The sequence below is a fragment of the Heloderma suspectum genome, chromosome 6, assembly GCF_057233095.1.
Source record: "Heloderma suspectum isolate Gila_16-S chromosome 6, 16-S_ref, whole genome shotgun sequence".
In the NCBI taxonomy this organism is placed as follows: Eukaryota; Metazoa; Chordata; class Lepidosauria; order Squamata; family Helodermatidae; genus Heloderma; species Heloderma suspectum.
The window spans coordinates 122,530,274-122,550,218 of NC_139463.1; the positions used below are offsets into that span (position 1 = coordinate 122,530,274).

General features: G+C 46.3%; 1 protein-coding gene across 1 annotated transcript; it reads left to right on the forward strand.

Moving 5' to 3' along the window:
* The first annotated feature begins 1,655 nt into the window (after positions 1-1,655).
* Positions 1,656-19,711, forward strand: LOC146342966 (vomeronasal type-2 receptor 26-like). The gene is made up of 5 exons (XM_084808103.1): positions 1,656-1,957; positions 2,875-3,706; positions 4,038-4,265; positions 9,678-9,804; positions 18,810-19,711. Exons 1-5 carry the CDS (start codon positions 1,656-1,658, stop codon positions 19,709-19,711), a joined length of 2,391 nt encoding a protein of 796 aa, XP_084664229.1.
* Positions 19,712-19,945: the final 234 nt, after the last annotated feature.

The window sequence follows — 19,945 nt, forward strand, 5'->3', positions numbered from 1 at the left end:
AAAATTTAAAACATGATTGAACAACAAGAATAACAAGAACAAGGTAGTAGCAAGGGATTTCAGACAAACATGGGTACCTGAATATACCATAAGGCTTCTCCACACAGAGGATTTTTATCCCATGATTTTCCTGGGGCTTCTGCTTCCAGATTCTTGGCGAGATTAAGATTGGCCCTTTACATGTGCTTCCCTTCCCCCTGCTTCCCCCCTTTATCTGTGAGTTCTAAACATTTTGTTATACAACCACTAGATGGCACTACTGCTATAGTGCCACTTCCACTTTATATGGACCAATTTAAACCAATTCAAACTGCTTCTTTTTATCAGCTCAGTATTTCCATTCCAAATATAGCCAGGGAAATGGTTGGAAACCATGGGAGGGGCGCTGGAGGTTGACAGCATCAGGTAAAGGAGCCACAATCCTCTGTGAGCAACCAATCTCAATCACCAGATAAAAGCCCCATCTGGAGAAGCCCATAGTGATTTATTCTATTTATTTATTACATGTCTATACCGCCCAATATCCAAAGCTATTATTGTCGTGATATTGAATTAGCATCATATCTGTGTTCTTCATTGATTAATAATGGAAATGGTTCCACACTGAACATTTGCCAGAGAAATAACAGAAGAGCAAGAAACTGACACTAAGATAAAATGGGAAAGTGGGAGAAAAATGGAAGTAGGGTGGGTTTAGGTTCTCCTGAAAAGAGTGGGATTGCATCCCATCCCTTCTCAGCTGGCTCTGAATGTGACCTTAAAGACTAAGAAATTGTAATACACAAATACCTGAGTCAAGGATGCTTTCACTTGGATTCCTTCATTGAGCAGGGGGTTGGACTCGATGGTCTTATAGGCCTCTTCCAACCATACTGTTCTATGATTCTATGAGATTAGAGCACTTACAGCAGTATCCGAAGAGTGTAACCACAATCATAAATTACATGCATTTCCCAGGGAAATTGGCATGCCAGATAATGCCTTTGTGCTAGTGTCATTTATGTTAGTGCAACGTAATTTATGTTCGTGGTTGCACCCTGTTGGACATTGCCATTAGAGTGTGCTTAGTATGATAAATGAAGTGTATTGGCATTATAACTGTGTTATTTGTTGATTAATACTGGAAACAGATCCAACCCGAACGTTTGCCAGCAAAACAACCAGAAGAGCAAGAAACTCTGCACTCAGATAAAATGTTTCCCCTGGCACACAAAGAACTGCTGAAAAATGGGAGCAGGGTGGATTTAGGTTGTCCTGAGAAGAAGTGGGCTTGCATCCCATCCCTTCTCATGTGATTCTGAACATGATCTTAAAGACCTGGAAAATATGATACCATTAGCTTAGAGCTCTTACAGCAGTATTCAAAGAGTGTAACCACTGTGATAAACTACATCCATTTCCCAGGGAAATCAGCATGCCAGATAATGTCATTGTGCTAGTGTTGCTTAGGTTTGTGCAGCTGGCATTCTGATGCACAAAAAATCATATAAATGCTACAGAGGGAAGTGTTCATTAGCTCAGAAAAATCCATAACACTTTTTTAAACCCCTTACACTCTAAATCAGTTAGGGACAGGTATTCCTGGTATTGTTACAGAATTAACTCAGACATTCTAGAATTTCCTTTTGAAGCTGTAAATTAACACTATTTGCAGTATGGTAACAAAATTCTACCAGCATGTTCTGGCCTTGGCATTTGCTGTGAATGAGATCAACGAGGATCCCCACATCTTGACCAATGTCTCACTCGGCTTCCACATTTATGACAGCTACTATGATGAAAGGATGACCTATCGGATCACTCTGGACCTGCTCTTCAAGTCACATCGATTTGTCCCCAACTACAAATGTGACACCCAGAAAAACCTCTTAGCCATCACTGGGGGACTTGGTTCTGATACGTCTACTCGCATGGCAGAAGTTTTAGGTTTCTACAAAATACCACAGGTAGGATGTCTGTATGTGTTATGGAAGGGGGTGGGGAATCTGTTCAGTTTGCATGTTAATAAGTAACACATTGGGGTAATACAGAAATGTTTGGCCCATGTCTAGGTCAAAGTGGGGCCCCTCTAAAGCAGACCAAATTGAATCTGAGTCAAGATTCAGAGGGACAGAAAGATATAGTATGCCTGCAAAAATTGAAACACTTCCGGCCAATTTCCGCATATAAAGGAAATGTGTGTGGGGGGATAGGTGGGGCTATAGTTTTATGACTGACAGCTCTAACCTCTGTAATTACACAGAATGCTTTTACCAGCACTTTTCAATTGCTTTAGGACTGCTCTCGTGTTCCCTTCCCTTTGTTGGTTTTCTCTCCGAGGACCAAGAACATTATAAGAGTTTTGGGGGAGTCTATGTAATGTTGTGTGCTTGTTGGGGAAATGTTGGATATTCAGTTTCTTCTGTCTCTACCATTGTATGCTTCACATCCATTTTCTACCCCTGTCCTATTCTACTTTTTATTACTTTGGTGTCAACTGAGCAGAAAACTCACTGTTCAACCCCCCCTATAGCCATCTGCATGTACTTAAGTAAAATAAGGTTGACTGCCTTCTCATATTTGCTTCAACATTTGGAAGACTTAATTCTCTCATAAGAGGCAAGTTAGAGTCAATTAAACTGTAGATCAAATGCATGTGACAATAAAACAGACTAGATGGGGTGGACAAATGACTTCAGAAATGGAGTCCACTTAGCAAGATCCATATCTACTTAGTTTCAGCAAGGAGGCTGTACCATATGTTTCAGACAATGTCTTGGGAATTTAACAAAGTCCAATGGCATAATCAATCATGTATACATTGAGACTTATCCTTACCCATCTCTAAAACATCTCCATTTAGCTCACATGCAGCTCAAGGTCCCCAGAGGTGAGAGACACAAGTGAGACGACTTCCATTTACCACATGGTCCCAAATGATGCCCTCCAGTACATTGGGATTATACGGTTACTTCAAAATTTTGGATGGACATGGGTTGGCATCCTCATTCTTGATAACAACAGTGGAGAACATTTCTTGCAGACTCTGGAGCCATTGCTCTCCAAAAATGGAATCTGTTCTGCCTTCACACAAGCAATCCCACAACTAGCCCATCTGGATAAATTCGCTGAGCTTTCTGATACACTCTCAAAAATTTCTGCAACTTTCACATATCATAAAGTCAGTATATTTATTGTCTATGGAGAATCTTTGACAATTTCATGGCTGAGAACTCTTATGTTACTAAGTGATCCTAGAAATCAGGGAAACTCATCATGGAGAAAGGTGTGGATAACCACAGCTCAGATAGATTTCATATTAATGGGCCCTCAGAGGGGTTGGGATCTTGAGATGTTCCAAGGTGCCCTTTCCTTTACAACTCACTCAAAGGATCTTCTCGCATTCAGGGAATTCCTTCTACTTATAAAACCTGATTGGACTCAAGGAGATGATTTCCTCAAGGATTTCTGGGAGCAAGCATTTGACTGTTCCTTCCCTGACCCAGCAGTGCCAGAAAAGGTCGATGGGATGTGTACTGGAGAGGAGAGGCTGGAGAGTCTTCCTGGGCCTCACTTTGAAATGGACATGACTGGCCACAGCTACAGCATCTATAATGCTGTCTATGCTGTGGCTCATGCTTTGCATGCCCTGATCTCATCCAGATCCAACTACAGAGCAATGGTGGGGGGTAAAATGCTTGACCCTAAAGATGTGCAGCCTTGGCAGGTAAGCTCTCCATAAAAGAAACATTCATTTGAGTAAACAGAGTAATACACAGTCAGAATTCATCTAGATTTATACTACAAGAATGACTGATGGATGAAGTTGTACAACACACTCATTGATGTTTTCTGGGTTTACATTTCTTCCTATGATTGAATCATCATAATTTAAATTTTGAGGTCCATAGTGATGCTTTTTACATGAACAAGACCAGCAAAGAAAGATGAACTAATATGTTTTATCCCCTCCTCCCAGTTTTCCATCAGTAAACAAACTATCTAATATATTGTATTTACCCCATAATTCTCTTTATGCCATTTTCTCTTGCAACAAGCTCCACTCCTTTCTTCAAGGCATTTCATTTAACAACTCAGCTGGAGAAACAGTATCCTTTAATTATCAAAGAGAAATAGCAGGTGGATTTGACATTATGAACTTGGTCACATTTCCAAACAACTCCTTCCAGAGAGTTAAAGTTGGAAGGGTGGAAGCGAATGTTCCTGAAGGAAAACAACTCATCATTGATGAGGGTCTTATTGTGTGGCACAGAAGTTTTAACCAGGTATGTATTCTGCAGTGTTCTTGGGGGACCTTCCCTTCTCCACGTAGTTCATTCAGCTGCATGACGTTTCCTTTGGAATCTATGATGAGACAACAATACCTCAGCAGGATCTAACATGCTGTCTGAGCTACACTCTGGGTTGCCTCCCCCAAAATAACTAGCTGTTTCACTGCCCTGTTTTATTACTCCTACCCTCCCCACACACTTATGCACAGACCCACACACAGTGATTGTATTGATCACTGCCCCCCCCACTTATCAGGTGCCGTTTGCGTCCCTGCAGTCAGCCGTGATAGGCTACGTAAATGTTTAAGTAGCCTATCACGGCTGACTTAAAACAACAACAACAACGCGCGTACGCAAATGGCGGCGGCCCCGGCTGCCGCCTTTTGCGTTCCTTATTTTGGCACGTCTTAGTCTACGTCAAGATTGACATAGACTAAGATGGCGAAAATAAGCGGAACGCAAATAGCGTAGTGGATGCTACGTCAATCTTGACGTAGACTAAGACATGTCAAAATAAGGAATGCAAATGGCGGCGGCCGTGGCCACCGCCATTTGTGTACGCGCGTTTTTTTGTTTGTATTTTAAGTCAGCCATGATAGGCTAAATAAACATTTACATAGGCTATCACAGTTTTTTTTTTTAACTTATCCGTGATAGGCTATGTAAATCTTTATGTAGCCAATCACTTTTTTTTTGTAACTGGAAATGGTGGCGGCGGCAGCCGGTCAGAAGACCGGCCGCCACAGCTGTCGCTGCCGAACCGCCACCGGAGCTGCCGCCGGAGCCACCGCCGCCAGGAAGTTCCACCCCAGGTAAGTCTCATCCCAGGGGGAGGGCGGGGGGTGGGCAGACCGTTCTGCCACTGATTTCGGCGGGCCGAATGCGCTGGTATTTGGCCTTCCCGAGATCCGTGGCGGAATTCTCTGACATCCCTATCTCCAGGTAGTTCATTCAGCTGCATGTCATTTCCTTTGGAATCTATGATGAGACAACAATACCTTAGCATTATCTAACACGCTGTCTGAGCTACACTCTGGGTTGTCTCCCCCAATATAACTAGCTGTTTCACTGCCCTGTTTTATTACTCCTACCCTCCCCACACACGTATGCACAAACCCACACACCGATTGTGTTGATCGCTGCCCCCCCCACTTATCAGGTGGCAAGAAGGGACAAATGTGCCCCTCTCCTTTTTTATTTGGAAACTTTTACAGACATTGCTGGGTACACTGAGCAGTGAAGCTCCAGAATGCCCAACAACCTATTTCAAATTATTTGGAGCAGGAAAGGAAAAGAAGCAGGTTTTTTCTTTCCTTGGCCCAAAATAAAAGGTCGGCTAAAATAAAATCTCCCTCATCCATAGGTCGGCCCAAAATAAAATCTCCCTCATCCATGATTTGATTGTGGATGAGGGGGATGACCTGGCATGTATTACTGAGACCTGGGTGGGGGAACTGGGAGGGGTCACTCTCTCCCAGTTGTGCCCTCCTGGGTACTTGGTGCAGCACCAACACCGACTTGAGGGTCGGGGAGGGGGGGTTTCCGTGGTCTATAGGAATTCAATCTCCCTCTCCAGGCTTCCTGCTCATTCGAGTGCAGATCTTGAGTGTTTGTACCTTGTGTTGGGTACCCGGGATAGATTAGGGATTCTGTTGGTGTACCGCCCACCCCGCTGCCCATCAGACTCCCTGCCTGAGCTGACGGAGGTGGTCTCGGACTTGGTGTTGAGGACCCCCAAGATGATGGTCCTGGGGGATCTCAACTTCCATGCCGAGGCCGCTGTATCCAGGGTGGCTCAGGACTTCATGGCTGCCATGACAACCATGGGGCTGTCCCAACATATCATCGGCCCAACGCATATAAAAGGACACACGCTTGATCTGGTTTTCTCAACTGGGCAGGAGGATGGTGATCTGAAAGTGGAGGACTTAACATCTGTCCCTTTGTCATGGTCAGATCACTTCCTGCTGAGGTTTAGACTCCTGGCGGCCTTTCCCCTCTGCAAGGGTGGGGGACCTATTAAAATGGTCCACCCCCAGAGATTAATGGATTCCGATGGATTCCAGAGGGCTCTGGGGGATTTTCCTGCTGGTATGGCTGGTGCTCCTGTCGAAGCCGAGGTTGCTCTGTGGAATGCAGAGATGACTCGGGCGGTTGACACGATCGTGCCCAAGCGCCCTCTCCCTCTGAGCAGAGCCCGGCCAGCTCCTTGGTATACACCTGAGCTGAGGGCAATGAAGCAAGAGGGGAGACGGCTAGAACGCAGGTGGAGGAAAACTCATGCTGAGTCTGACCGAACACAGGTAAGAGCCCACTATCGAGCCTATATTGTGGCGGTGAGGGTGGCAGAGACAGTTCTTTTCCACCAGCATTGCATCTTCTCAGTGTCATCCAGCGGAGCTTTTCTGAGTGGTTCGTGGCCTGTTACATTCTGGGCCAGGGAGAGAGATGGTGGAACCCTCGGTAGCATGCTGTGACGAGTTTGCACGGACGTTTGAGGATAAAGTCGCTCAGATACGTCATGAATTTGACACCACCATTAATGCAGTTCCATTGGTAGAGGCGTTCAGAGCACCGTCTGGTCCAGTTTTATTGGATGAGTTTCAGTTACTGAGGCCTGAGGATGTGGACAAGGTGCTTGGCCAAGTCCAATCGACCACTTGTGTGCTTGACCCTTGCCCTTCATGGCTTATTAAATCAAACAAGGAAGGGATGTCCGGCTGGGTCCAGGAGGTTGTAAATTCCTCCTTGAGAGAGGGAGTGGTGCCTGCCGGTTTAAAAGAGGCAGTAATTAGACCACTCCTGAAAAAGCCTAACCTGGACCCAGAGGATGTTAACAATTATAGGCCAGTGGCCAACGTCCCCTTCCTGGGCAAGGTGCTTGAGCGGGTGGTTGTAGGACAGCTCCAGGCACTCTTGAATGAAACAGATTATCTAGATCCATTTCAATTGGGCTTCAGGCCTGGTTTTGGAATGGAAACTGCCTTGGTCGCCCTGTGGGATGACCTCTGCCAGGAGAGGGACAGGGGGAGTGCGGCCCTGTTGATTCTCCTGGACCTCTCAGCGGCTTTCGATACCATCGACCATGGTATCCTTCTGGATAGGTTGTCTGGGTTAGGAGTTGGAGGCACTGAACTGCAGTGGTTCTGCTCCTACTTGGATGGCCGATTCCAGAAGGTGGTGCTGGGGGATTATTGCTCTGTGCCATGGCAATTGTGCCATGGGGTTCCACAGGGCTCTATTTTATCCCCCATGCTGTTTAACATCTACATGAAACCGCTGGGGGAGGTTATCCGGAGGTGTGGGCTGAGGTGCCATCAATATGCAGATGACACCCAGCTCTACCTCTCTTTCTCATCAAAACCAGGTGAGGCAGTGGCTGTTCTGAATCAGTGCCTGGGCCCGGTAATGGACTGGATGAGGGCCAGTAAACTGAAACTCAATCCAGACAAGACGGAGGTACTGTTAGTGGGTGGTTCGTCTGCCCGGCTAGGTGATATTCAACCTGTTCTGGAGGGGGTTGCACTCCCCCTAAAGGATCGGGGTTCGTAGTTTGGGGGTGCTCTTGGATACAAAACTGTCACTTGAGGCACAGGTGAACTCAGTGGCACAGAGCACTTTTTATCAGCTTAGGCTGGTATACCAACTACGCCCTTATCTGGACAGAGATAGCCTAGCTACAGTTATCCATGCTCTGATAACTTCTCGTCTGGATTACTGCAATGCGTTATACGTGGGGCTGCCTTTGAAAATGGTCTGGAAACTTCAGCTGGTCCAAAATAGGGCAGCAAGCTTGTTAACAGGGACTGGCCTGCGAGCTCATATTACGCCAGTACTTTTCCAGCTGCACTGGCTGCCAGTCCATTTCCGGGCCCGATTCAAAGTGCTGGTGTTAACATTCAAAGCCCTTAACGGCTTAGGGCCAGGTTACCTGAAGGATCGCCTCCTCCCATATGTGCCTGCCTGGACCTTAAGATCATCATCAGTGGCCCTTCTCCGTGAGCCCTTGCCAAAGGAAGTGAGGCGGGTGGCTACTAGGAGGAGAGCTTTTTCTGTTATGGCACCCCGGCTCTGGAATGAGCTCCCTAGTGAGGTTCGCCTGGCACCTACATTGTATTCCTTTCGGTGCCAGGTGAAGACCTTATTATTTTCCCAGGCATTTTAGCATTTTAGCTTTCTAAATTTTTATCTTTGTTGTTTTAAATCTGGATTTTAAACTCCTGCACTGCTGCTAGGTTTTATTGTGGTTGTATTGTTATATTATGGTTTTAATGTTCTATATATTTCAAATTCTTTTATTGTGTGTTGTTTGGTTTTAATTTTTGTGAACCGCCCAGAGAGCTTCGGCTATTGGGCAGTATAGAAATGAAATAAATAAAACAAATAAATAAATAAATTTCCTCCCAGTCTAATCACCCCCACCTCTTCCCCATCCTTTATCAGGAAGCTGTGGATACAGGCTGTGGTGACAGCTGTGGCAGAGGCTCAGGGGGCCTCAGCTGACAGCAGGATAGTCACTACACCATTTGAGGATTTTCCACTAGTCATCTTGGAGCCAGGTTACCTGAAGCATCATGTCCTCCCATATGTAACTGCCCTGGCCCTAAGGTCAGCCTCAGAGGCCTTCCTCCAGGTGTCCCTGACAGATGAAGTGCCTACTAAGGAGAGGACCTTTTAGGTGGCTGTGGAATGCCCTTCCCAGAGAGGATCATCTGGTGCCTTCATGGTCTTTTCAGCACTAAGCAAAGACCTTTTTTATTTTCCCAGTCACTTTAGTCCTCCATTTTTGTTGCTTATACATATGTAGTTGCATTTTTAGATCTTTATACTGCTGCCGGCTTTTTACTTTTTACTCAGGGGGCATCAGGTGACAGCAGGATAGTCACAAGAACACCTTTTGTGGAGTTTTAAAGTGTCATTAAACATAGGGCAGGTGAGGTGTGGAGCAGAGGTCCAGTTCCACATGGTCATTCAGCTGAATGAAGTTAACTTTGCAGCCTATGATTGCACTACAATGCTTTATCAGGAGTTGGCATACTGTTTGAGCTATCCTCTTGGGTGCCTGGCCTATACTCCCCTGGCTGTTTCACTGCCTTGATTTCTTAGTCCTGCCCACCCTCCTTCACACACACCAATTTTGTTGAACACTTTCCACCCCCACCAGTTATCAGGGGTATCATGCGCTCCATGGTCCATCTTTTGTGGTGCTACAAAACTTGGTACAATATGGATGCCCCAAATATCTATTTTCCTATTTTGAAAATAATGGTACGCTTCCTGTACAAATGACACATGATTCAACTTTTCCATAGCTACAAATTTAAAAAAGAAGTAGAGGCAACACACACACACACACACACGTATATACATTTCTTCTGTCATAATTCCTTTCATTTATATGCATAGGTGGTTCCACGTTCTCTGTGTAATGCACACTGCCACCCTGGTAGCCAGAAGAAAAGGAAGGAAGGGGAGAAGTTTTGCTGCTATGACTGTGTCCCATGCCCCAAAGGGAAGATTTCAAACAAAATGGGTAGGCTAAGTAGTATTCATTTTCTCAGTAATGCAGCCTTGATTGGAACTGTTGTTTCAGGACCAAACTAAACCTCCACATGGTGGAGCTCTGTGTGCTAGCTTTCTCTACTCTCTTGTAAGCACATGCAACCCAGATTTGGAGCAGCACCATGGTACTCCAGGAGAAAAGGATTTAAGCTTCCCTCTTCCACACTTATTTACCCACAAAATTCCACTCTTTCTTGTAGTTTTGTTTTGTTTTTTTAAACAAGGATGGGGGAGCATCAATTGACCTAAATGTAGACTTAAACAAACAAACAAATAAACAAACAAACAAACACACCAAGGCGGAGGGGACGCCTTGAGTAGTTGGGTAGAATCTTAAATCCTCCTGGTTATTCTCCTGATCTGAACTGAAACACTTACATGAATGTAGAGAAAGCTGGCGTTCATTAAGTTAGGCAAAACTAAATGAACGTTAAATTTTGCCCTCAGATGTTCATTTCTAAGTGATAAATTGCCATTGTGTGCTAGCCAGATTGTGCAGTCATTTTTTTTTTAAGTGGGAAAATGTGCCTCATTTATTCATAGTTATAGGAATTGCAATCACAATGTAATCACATGTAATCACATTCATACATATCTCTACTCAATTGAAACGTGTTTCTCAGATCTTGAACTGAGGGTCATGGTGTGCTATGGGGAGATTAAATCATAGACCTCTATCAGATAGAAATTAGTAACAGAACACAACTCAGGATTTAGATCAAAATAATGTGCATTTTATTGCAACATATAAAAATATTGATCACTATGAGGTCTTGGTTAAACAACCCTGAAGTATGATTTTGATAAGCAGAACTTGAGCATGCAGCTCATATTCTTACAACTGTTGAGACATGAGGAGAAGGTGAATTCAGGAAGAGATAACACTGATTAAAAAGAGATCACAGAGGAGAGGTATGTATGTATGTATTTACAATATTTGTACACCTGACCACAAGCAAAGACTTTGGAGTGGTGAACAGCAGATAGAATAGAAGAATAAAAAAACATGTTAAAGTAATTACTGTTTTTAAAGGGAAACAGAGATCTGACTGGCTGAGTCCTGATAAAACCACAGTGAGTCCCTCGAGGAAAAAAAATCAATCTTTTCAGGACGCACCCAAATAGTGATGGCGGAGAATTTCTCCAGGAATCTCTGGGAGGCCGAATGCCAAGGCATGCCTTGCCACCCCCCCAAATTGGTGGAGAAATTCTCCACCCCCCCGCCCCCCTGGGATGGGACTTACCTCTGTCGAATGTCCCTTTCGGCGGCGGGTCCCGGCGGTGTTTCGGCGGGGACGGGGACGGCAGCCGGTCTTCCGACCGGCTGCCGCCGCCACAATTTCCCCGTAAAGTTTTTAAAAAACAACACCACGTGATAGGTAACGTAACGATTTACGTAGCCTATCACGGCTAGATTTTCAAAGTCAGCCGTGATAGGCTATGTAAATTGTTATGTAGCCTATCATGGGTGACTTCGAAAAAAAAAAAAAGTGCGTACGCAAATGGCGGCGCCCATGGGTGCCGCCATTTGCGTTCCTTATTTGGGCAGAGGTAGTCTACATAAAGATTTACGTAGACTACAGCGAAAATAAGGGCAACGCTATTTGCGTTGCCCTTATTTTTGCCATAGTCTATGTGAATCTTTACGTAGACTACCCATGCCTAAATAAGGAACGCAAATGGCGGCACCCATGGGCACCACCATTTGCGTATGCATTTTTTTTCCTTCAAAGTCACCCATGATAGGCTATGTAACGATTTACGTAGCCTATCATGGCTGACTGAAAATCTAGCCATGATAGGCTACGTAAATCGTTACGTAGCCTATCACGTGTTTTTTTTCCCATTACTTTTTTATTTCGCAGCCGGGGAGACGGGGCGCTCCCCCCCAGCCAGAATTTTGGCAGCGAGGGATGGGGTGCCTCCCCCCCGGCCTGAATTTCGACCGGGAGGGGCGGGGCACCTCCCCCCCACCAAGAATTTAGGTGAGAGAACTGAAGCGCCTCCCCCCCACCGCGAAGCAAGCTGCGGGACCAGGTAAGGGACTGTTGTCCATCCTTACACCCAAAGCAACAGAACATTGACAGCTGCCTGACCCGGAAAGGTGAGGAATTCCATAGGAAGGGGGCCAGCTCACGAGACTCTTCTCCTGCTGGACTCCAGTTGCGCCATAGCTCCATATGGAACCACCAGGAACATGCCCTCTGATGACCTCAGGGGCTGGCAGGTTGGTAAGCGAGACGTCCTGGCCCAGTAGTGAATAGGCAGCCAGTGCAGGTTCCTCAGGAAAGAGTTTCATGCTGAACTGGGGCAGCTGCCAACAACAGCCAAGCTGCTACATTCTGCACCAGCTCCTCCTTCTGGAGCAGCCTTAAGGGCAGCCCCACATGCAGCACAGTGCAGTAAACCAGTCTTGAGGTTACTGTTGCCTGTACCACCTGTCCAGGAGAGGCCATAGCTGGCAAACCTCCTGAACCCAGAAAGGCACACTGACCTCTGCAGCCACTTGGGCCTCCAGCAACAGCGATGGATCCAGAAATACCCACAAACGACAATCCTGAACTTTCAGAGGGAGTGCAACCCCATCCAGTGCAGGCAATGAGCCTATCTCCTGGACCTGCGAACCACTCACCCGCAGTGTTTCTGTCTTGACAGGATTAAGCTTCAGTTTATTGGCCCTCATTCAGCACATTACTGAGTCTAGCCACTGATCCTGGACTTGCACAGCCTATCCTGATTCGGATGTCACAGGGAGATAGAGCTGCATGTCATAAGCATACTGATGGCATTTGGCTCCAAATCCCCTAATGACCACTCCCAGTGGCTTAATATGGAAGTTAAACAACATTGGGGAGAAGATGGAACCCCATAGCTCAATTGCCAAGGGTTTGAGGAATAATCACCCAATGTTACTGTGCGTAATTCACCTCATAGGTAGGACCAGAACCACTGTAATACAGTGCCTCCAATGCTCATCCCACTGGACTCCAACTGGGCCAGGAGGATACCATGGATGATGGTATCAAAAAAAGCCAATTAGAGGATGAGCAGAATTGACAGGGTTGCACTTTCCCTGTTCCTTTTGAGAAAGGTCATCCATCAGGGCAACCAAGGCTGATTGGGCCCTGCAACCAGAACCAAACCCAGACTGCCATGGGACGAGATAATCAGTATCCTTCAAGAGTGCCTGAAATTGCTCCGCCACAACCCTCTCAAGTACCTTCCCTAATAAAGGATATTTGTGACTGGGCAGTAGTTATCTAGTATCACTGGGTCCAGAGTGGGCTTCTTCAGGAGTGGTTGCACTACTGCCTCCTTAAGGACAGTGGGGACCACCCCTTGCCAGAAAGAAGCATTTATCACTCCCTGGACCACCCACTCATACCCCCTCAGCTAGCTTTTATTAGCCGGGAGGGGCAGGGATCAAGAGGGCACGTGGGTTGTCACATTGCTGCAAGCACCTTGTCCACATGATCGAGTCGCAGCAAGAGGAACGGATCCCACAAAATCGGGGAGATGGTGGCATCAGACACCTCAGCTGGAACTGTGCTAACAACAGCATCAAGTTTGTTGCAGAGACAAGTGCTTTTGTTCTCAAAGTGTGATGCAAAAAGGTCACAGCAGATCCCCAATAGGGCTAGGGCCCCATTTGCTGGGGAGGGTGCTAACAGCCTGCAGACCAGCAGGGCTTCAAAGATCAAAGCCAGAGGAGAGAATGAAAGCCAGACAACGATGTAGAAGGTCATTACGGAAACAAAGAGACATGCAGCGAGCTTCAGTAAAGTGGGGCAAATTAGAGGCAGTTGTGATGTGGGGATCAGGGAATTATCTGATAGTGGAGAAAGGGAGAGAGAAGAGAGATGTAGAAAAGGAAGAAATGAGATCACAGACGTTACTTCTAGGGATGGGGGAGAATTTCTCCCCGAAACTTCGGGGGGCCGAGTGCCAACGTGTTCGGCCCCCCCGAAGTAGTTTCGGGGAGAAATTCTCCGCACCCCTCCGGCACCCCGCACCCCCCCCGGGACGGGACTTACCTTTCCCAAATGTCCCTCCCGGTGGTGGGTCCCAGCGGCGGTTCGTCAGGTCTTCGATAGGGGCAGAGGCAGCAGCCGGTGTTTCGACTGGCTGCCGCTGCCGCCATTCCAATAAAAGTAAAAAAAAAAAAATGCCCCCATGATAGGCTACGTGACGATTAACGTAGCCTATCACGGCTAGATTTGCAAAGTCAGCCGTAATAGGCTACGTAAATCGTCACGTAGCCTATCACGGGTGACTTTAAAAAAAAAAAAAAAAGCGTGTATGGCTAATGGCGGCCCCCATAGGGAGCCGCCATTCATGTTCCTTATTTGGTCGCTGTAGTCTACGTAAAGATTTATTTAGACTACAGCGACCAAATAAGGAATGCGAATGGCGGCTCCCTATGGAGGCTGCCATTTGCGTACGCGCTTTTTTTTTTTTTTTAAGTCACCCGTGATAGGCTACGTGACGATTAACGTAGCCTATCATGGCTGACTTTGCAGATCTAGCCGTGATAGGCTACGTTAATTGTCACGTAGCCTACCACGGGGGCGTGTATTTTTTTTACTTTTTATTTCGCGGCCGGGCGAGGCGAGGCTCCTCCTCCCCAGCCTGAATTTCAGCCGGGCAAGGAGGGAAGCCTCTCCCCCGGCCTGAACTTCGGGGGGAGCAGCGAAGCGCCTCCCCCCCACCGCAAAGCAAGCTGCAAGACTAAGTAAGTGGCTTTTGTGCACCCCTAGTTACTTCTCCTAGAAAAATGAGGCAAAGGTTTAATTCTGGTAAATCGTTCTCCTGACCAGGAAACAATTCTCTCATACCACAAGGGTGAACAAGCAATGTCTGAGCCTGCCAGAATTCTCTGAACATCACATTGCTAGTCACGTCATGCTTAGGGATGGGGGAGAATTTCTCCCCGAAACTTCGGGGGTCCGAGTGCCAACGCATTCGGTCCACCGAAGGTTGTTTGGGGAGAAATTCTCCGCCCCTCCCGCCCCCTTGGAATACAAGGAACGCGAATGGCGGCTCCCTATGGGGGCCGCCATTTGCGTATGCACTTTTTCTTTTTTTTTCAAAGTCACCCGTGATAGGCTACGTGACCATTAACGTAGACTATCACGGCTGACTTTGCAGATCTAGCCATGATAGGCTACGTAAATCGTTACGTAGCCTATCACGGGGCTTTTTTTTTTTTTTTTTTTACTTTTCTTTTGAAGTTCGCGGCTGGGGAGAACCGCCTGAATTTCGGCCGGGCGAGGCGGGAAGCCTCCCCCCCCGGCCTGAACTTCGGGGGGAGAAGCGAAGCACCTCCCCCCCACCGCGAAGCAAGCTGCGAGACCAGGTAAGTGACTTTCGTACATCCCTAGTGCTTGATGCCTGTTTGCATTCCTGATCACTGTTCATGATCACTGCTGAGTCTGCACGAATTGGGAAGTTGTGCAAAGCAAGCATCGAATGGGAGATCAGGGGAAGTTTCCACAAATCTGTGCAAATTTCCTCTATGAACAAGAGCAGACCTGATACAGCCAAGGAGGAAATTTGTGCAAATTGAACTGGGAAATGGGAATGAGAGGAAAGCGTGCACGTGTTCAACAATGTATGATCATTTTGGTGGGAACATACACAGAGTCATGTTTAGAGCTTTGAACAGGGCAAGCACACATGTTTTGCAAATGAAACCAAAAGTATTTTACTTCCCCAACAATGGAGAATGATGGTGAACTTGGACCAATGATCCATTTTACTTTCATTCATTCATTCATTCATTCAACACATTTCTCATCAGCCCAAAAGCTAATATTCTCTTTCAGGCTCAGTAATTGCTTTTAATGTGTTCATCAGTTGTTGCAATATTTGATATATAGAATTATTTTCTCCTCAGGCTGCCAGGTGCCCAATTCAGGAGGTAGATTCAGCCACTTGTTTAAGTCAGTGACTAGGAGATCAGGCCTTCAGAACATGTACTGGAGGTCTCACACTTTTATGCATACTTGGAATACAAGGTGAGAGTTCCTTATATTGATACCTTGGATTAGAGTTCATCAAGGAGAAATGGCAGGTTCCTTATCCTGCCTGATCCTCAACCTTCCTGGGGCGGGGGGAGGTTAAGGGACAAGCCACTAGGCAATACTAAAAAGACAGCAAGTCGGAGCTCCTCTGTAACAGAATCGATTCATGAGAACAGATGACAGCAAAAAATAAAATACAAATGAAAACGAATATATGTCATTCATGTTTTCCTTGCCCAATAAAACCCAGACACTGTGCCCAGTGTGACTGAAAATTTTCAGGACTGATGCCTTGGGAGGAGGACAGCAATTTCTATGAGAAACACAGAATGACAGAATAGACAGCAAAAGACAAACTGGGTCTTCCTTTAAAGTAATATAAGATATATTGGATTATGCTTTCAAAAAATGACTCTAAAACAAGTGTTTGTTTGCCTGAAATATCACAGCTGGGATGCCTGGGATGGCAAGAGTAGAATGCCTGCAAATGCTTGGGTAATAGGTTGCAAAACAGAGACATTACATGCAGGGTCCAAGTTTAATTTCAGAAGGAGCATGACTCTCCCTTCTAGAGAAGGGTCTGGTCCACCGGCACACTGTTCAGAATGGCAGCTGACCCATTAAGTTCAATGGATGTGCAGTAGGTATGTAGAAATCAGCCCAACTCAGGCTCGCTGAATTTCGCCGCAAAGTCTGTCCAACTCATGGTCATTTGAGATTGTGAGCTTTTTCTTCTGGCATGAAAATCTCAGATTGCCTGGGCGTGTACTCGGGTACATCCTTGGGTGCACAATCCGAACTATGCAATCTTGTCCCATGGATGAAATGTGTTTGCATGCACTTTATAAAAAGTAGGGCTGTGCATTGCTTCAGTGCTGAATCTGAATACCAAAGCTAATCGGGCTACTTTGGGGGTGCTTCGGTGAGATCTGAAGCAGATCAGACCAGCACCAAGGTGCTCCAAAGCGAAGTGGGTTTGCGCCAAAGTGCCTCGGTCCGCCTCGGAGATCTGGAGCTATTCTGATGCCTTCTGAAGCTCAGACAGTCTGCCTCTAAATGTGACGATTTGTGAAAGATCAGAGAGGGGGCAAGGAGGAGGTTGGAGGGGGGAAGGGGAGAGGAGGAGGAGTGAGTGAACTTTGGTGAATGGCAACACTAGTTGCCAAATTGGGGCTGAACCTAACCCAGCAGTCTCTAATCAGTGATAGTAGTGGAGGGAGTGGGGGAAATACTATATATATCGGAGGTCAGCCTGTGTTTGTTTCCTTGTGTGTGGCAGGTCTGGTTAGAGTTGGATATAGGGATGGAGAGAATTCCGCCACGGATTTCAGTGAGGCCGAATGAACTGGCATTTGGCCTCCTGAAATCCGTGGCGGAACGACCTGCCCCCCGCCACCCCTGCAGATTCCCCCCGGGACGAGGCTTACCTAGGGCGGATGTTCTGGACGACGGCGGCAGCGACTGGTCTTTCGACCAGCTGCCACGGCCACCATTGTCATCCTGGTCTTTGCCGTGATAGGCTATGTAAGTATTTATGTAGCCTATCACGGCAAGCCATCAAAAACAAAAAAAGAGACACACGAAATGGTGGCGGCTATAGCAGCCGCCATTTGCGTTCCCTATTTTTAGCCATTCTAGCCAATGTAAACATTTACATAGTCTAAAACAGTGAAAAATAGGGAACGCAGATAGCGTAGTGGGCGCTATTTGTGTAGGGATGTATGAAAGTCACTTACCGTTTCGTGGATCCGCTTTGCAGTGGGGGGGAAGGTGCTCCATCCCTCCCCCTGGAATCCTCGGCGGGGGGAGGCACTCCATCCCTCCCCCCGGAGTCCTGCCCGGCCGGCTCCACTCTGTGGATATTCTGCAGAGCCGCCAGCCGGCTCCGCCAGCAGCCAGACATCCGGCGGCTGGGTAGCAGGGACGCAAATGGCGGCTGTCGTAGCCGCCGTCGTTTGCGTCCCTGTTTTCAACCATGATACACTACGTAAAGACTTACGTAGCCTATCACGTCTGGGTTAAAAAAAAAAAGTGTATGCAAATGGCGGTGGCTACAGCAGCCGCAATTTGCATTCCTTATTTTTGGCCGTCTTAGTCTACATAAATATTTACATTGGCTAAAACAGAGAATCAAAGAGGAACGCAAATAGTGCCCACTACGCTATTTGTGTTCCCTTTATTTTCGCCATAATAGTCTACGTAAATATTTACGTAGACTAAGATGGCCAAAAATAAGGAATGCAAATGGCAGCCGCAGTAGCCGCCACCATTTGCTTACGCCGTTGTTGTTTTTTTGCAAAAAAAATCATTTTTGAACTCTATATCCCCCCCAAAAAAGGTAAAAGCCCTTTTCTTTGCATGTAGGTTGTTCTGTATTCGTTTATCTTTTGCCTCCCTGCCATGTGTGTGTTTGTGTGTGTGTGTGTATGAATGTGTACATGCTTGTGTTGTGGTCAAGCAAACATTGTGTGGCAAAGCTCCATGCACAAGTCCACATTTCAAAATACAGTGGGCAGAGCACTACGCACATTAACACATGTTATTAAAGTGTAATACTACACTGTGTGGCAAAGCAAGCAAAATATGAGGAATCTTCAGGGTTTTGGCATGGGGGCTGTGCATTACCTGGATTTCATGTCCTTCTGTGCAACCAATGGAAAGTTATACCACTTTGCTTTCAAAGTTTTTGTTGAAAAATGCACATAGCACAAAACGACTCTGCCAGCCTGCCTACCAGCCTGTTTTCCAGGGTATTGTGTATTCCATTCAGCCAAAGAAAGCCTGAATTCATTCACTGTGAAGCTAAATAGAAAAATAGTACTAGGGGAGAGGGGTTATGCTTGGAACCAGATGTCAGGAGTCAGCATGAGCAACAACACCTTCGTGGGAGGCAGAGTGAGAGTAGCCCATGAGTTGAAGTGGTGCTGAAATGGGGCCTCTTTCCATTTTTTAGATCTGGATGACTGTTTCAAATGTCCGGACCATCAATATCCAGGCAAGGATCAAGATCAATGCATTCCTAAGGCTCTCAGTTTTCTATCTTATGAAGAACCTCTAGGGGTCAGTTTAGCCTCAGTTGCTCTTTTGTTTTCTTTGATCACAAACTTGGTGCTTGGCATTTTTATTAAACACAGAGATACCCCCATCATCAAAGCCAACAACCGAGACCTCACCTACACTCTCCTCATCTCTCTCCTGCTTTCTTTCATCAGTTCTTTGCTATTCCTTGGCCAACCTGGGAAAGTCACCTGCCTTCTCCGACAACCAACTTTTGGCTTCATCTTTTCAGTGGCTGTATCTTGTGTGTTGGCCAAAACCATCACTGTGGTTGTAGCTTTCATGGCTACCAGACCAGGGTCTAACATGAGGAAGTGGGTAGGAAAAAGACTGGCCAACTGTACTGTCCTTTGTTGCTCACTTCTTCAAGCAAGTATTTGCACTGTGTGGCTGGCAAAGTCTCCTCCATTCCCTGATGTAGACATGCACTCAGGAAATGGAGAAGTCATTGTCCAATGTAATGAAGGGTCAGTGGCCTTGTTTTATGGTGTCCTCAGCTACATGGGCCTCTTGGCCATCACCAGCTTCATTGTGGCATTCTTGGCCCGCAAGTTACCGGACACTTTCAATGAAGCCAAGTTTATTACATTCAGCATGTTGGTGTTTTGCAGTGTGTGGGTCTCCTTTGTTCCCACTTACCTGAGCACAAGAGGAAAAGACATGGTGGCTGTGGAGATCTTCTCCATCTTGTGTTCCAATGCTGGATTACTGGGTTGCATCTTTTCCCCCAAATGCTACATCATTCTGCTGAGACCTGAGTTGAACAACAGGGAGCAATTAATGAGACAAAAGTATTAAAGGATCTGTATACCGTTCTTGTATCACGATGTTATCTTGATGGTAGGATAATGAATTTAGGGGCAAAAGGTTCATGATAAGATTAACTATATAATATGTTCATCATTCCCCACCAGCCCAGCTCAGCAACTTCCTTTCTTAGCTCTAGGTGTTTTGTACTACAGGAGCCACATTCAGTACAATATGAAATAGGAGAGATTATGATGAAAGAAATGACCTGAAACAGAATTATAT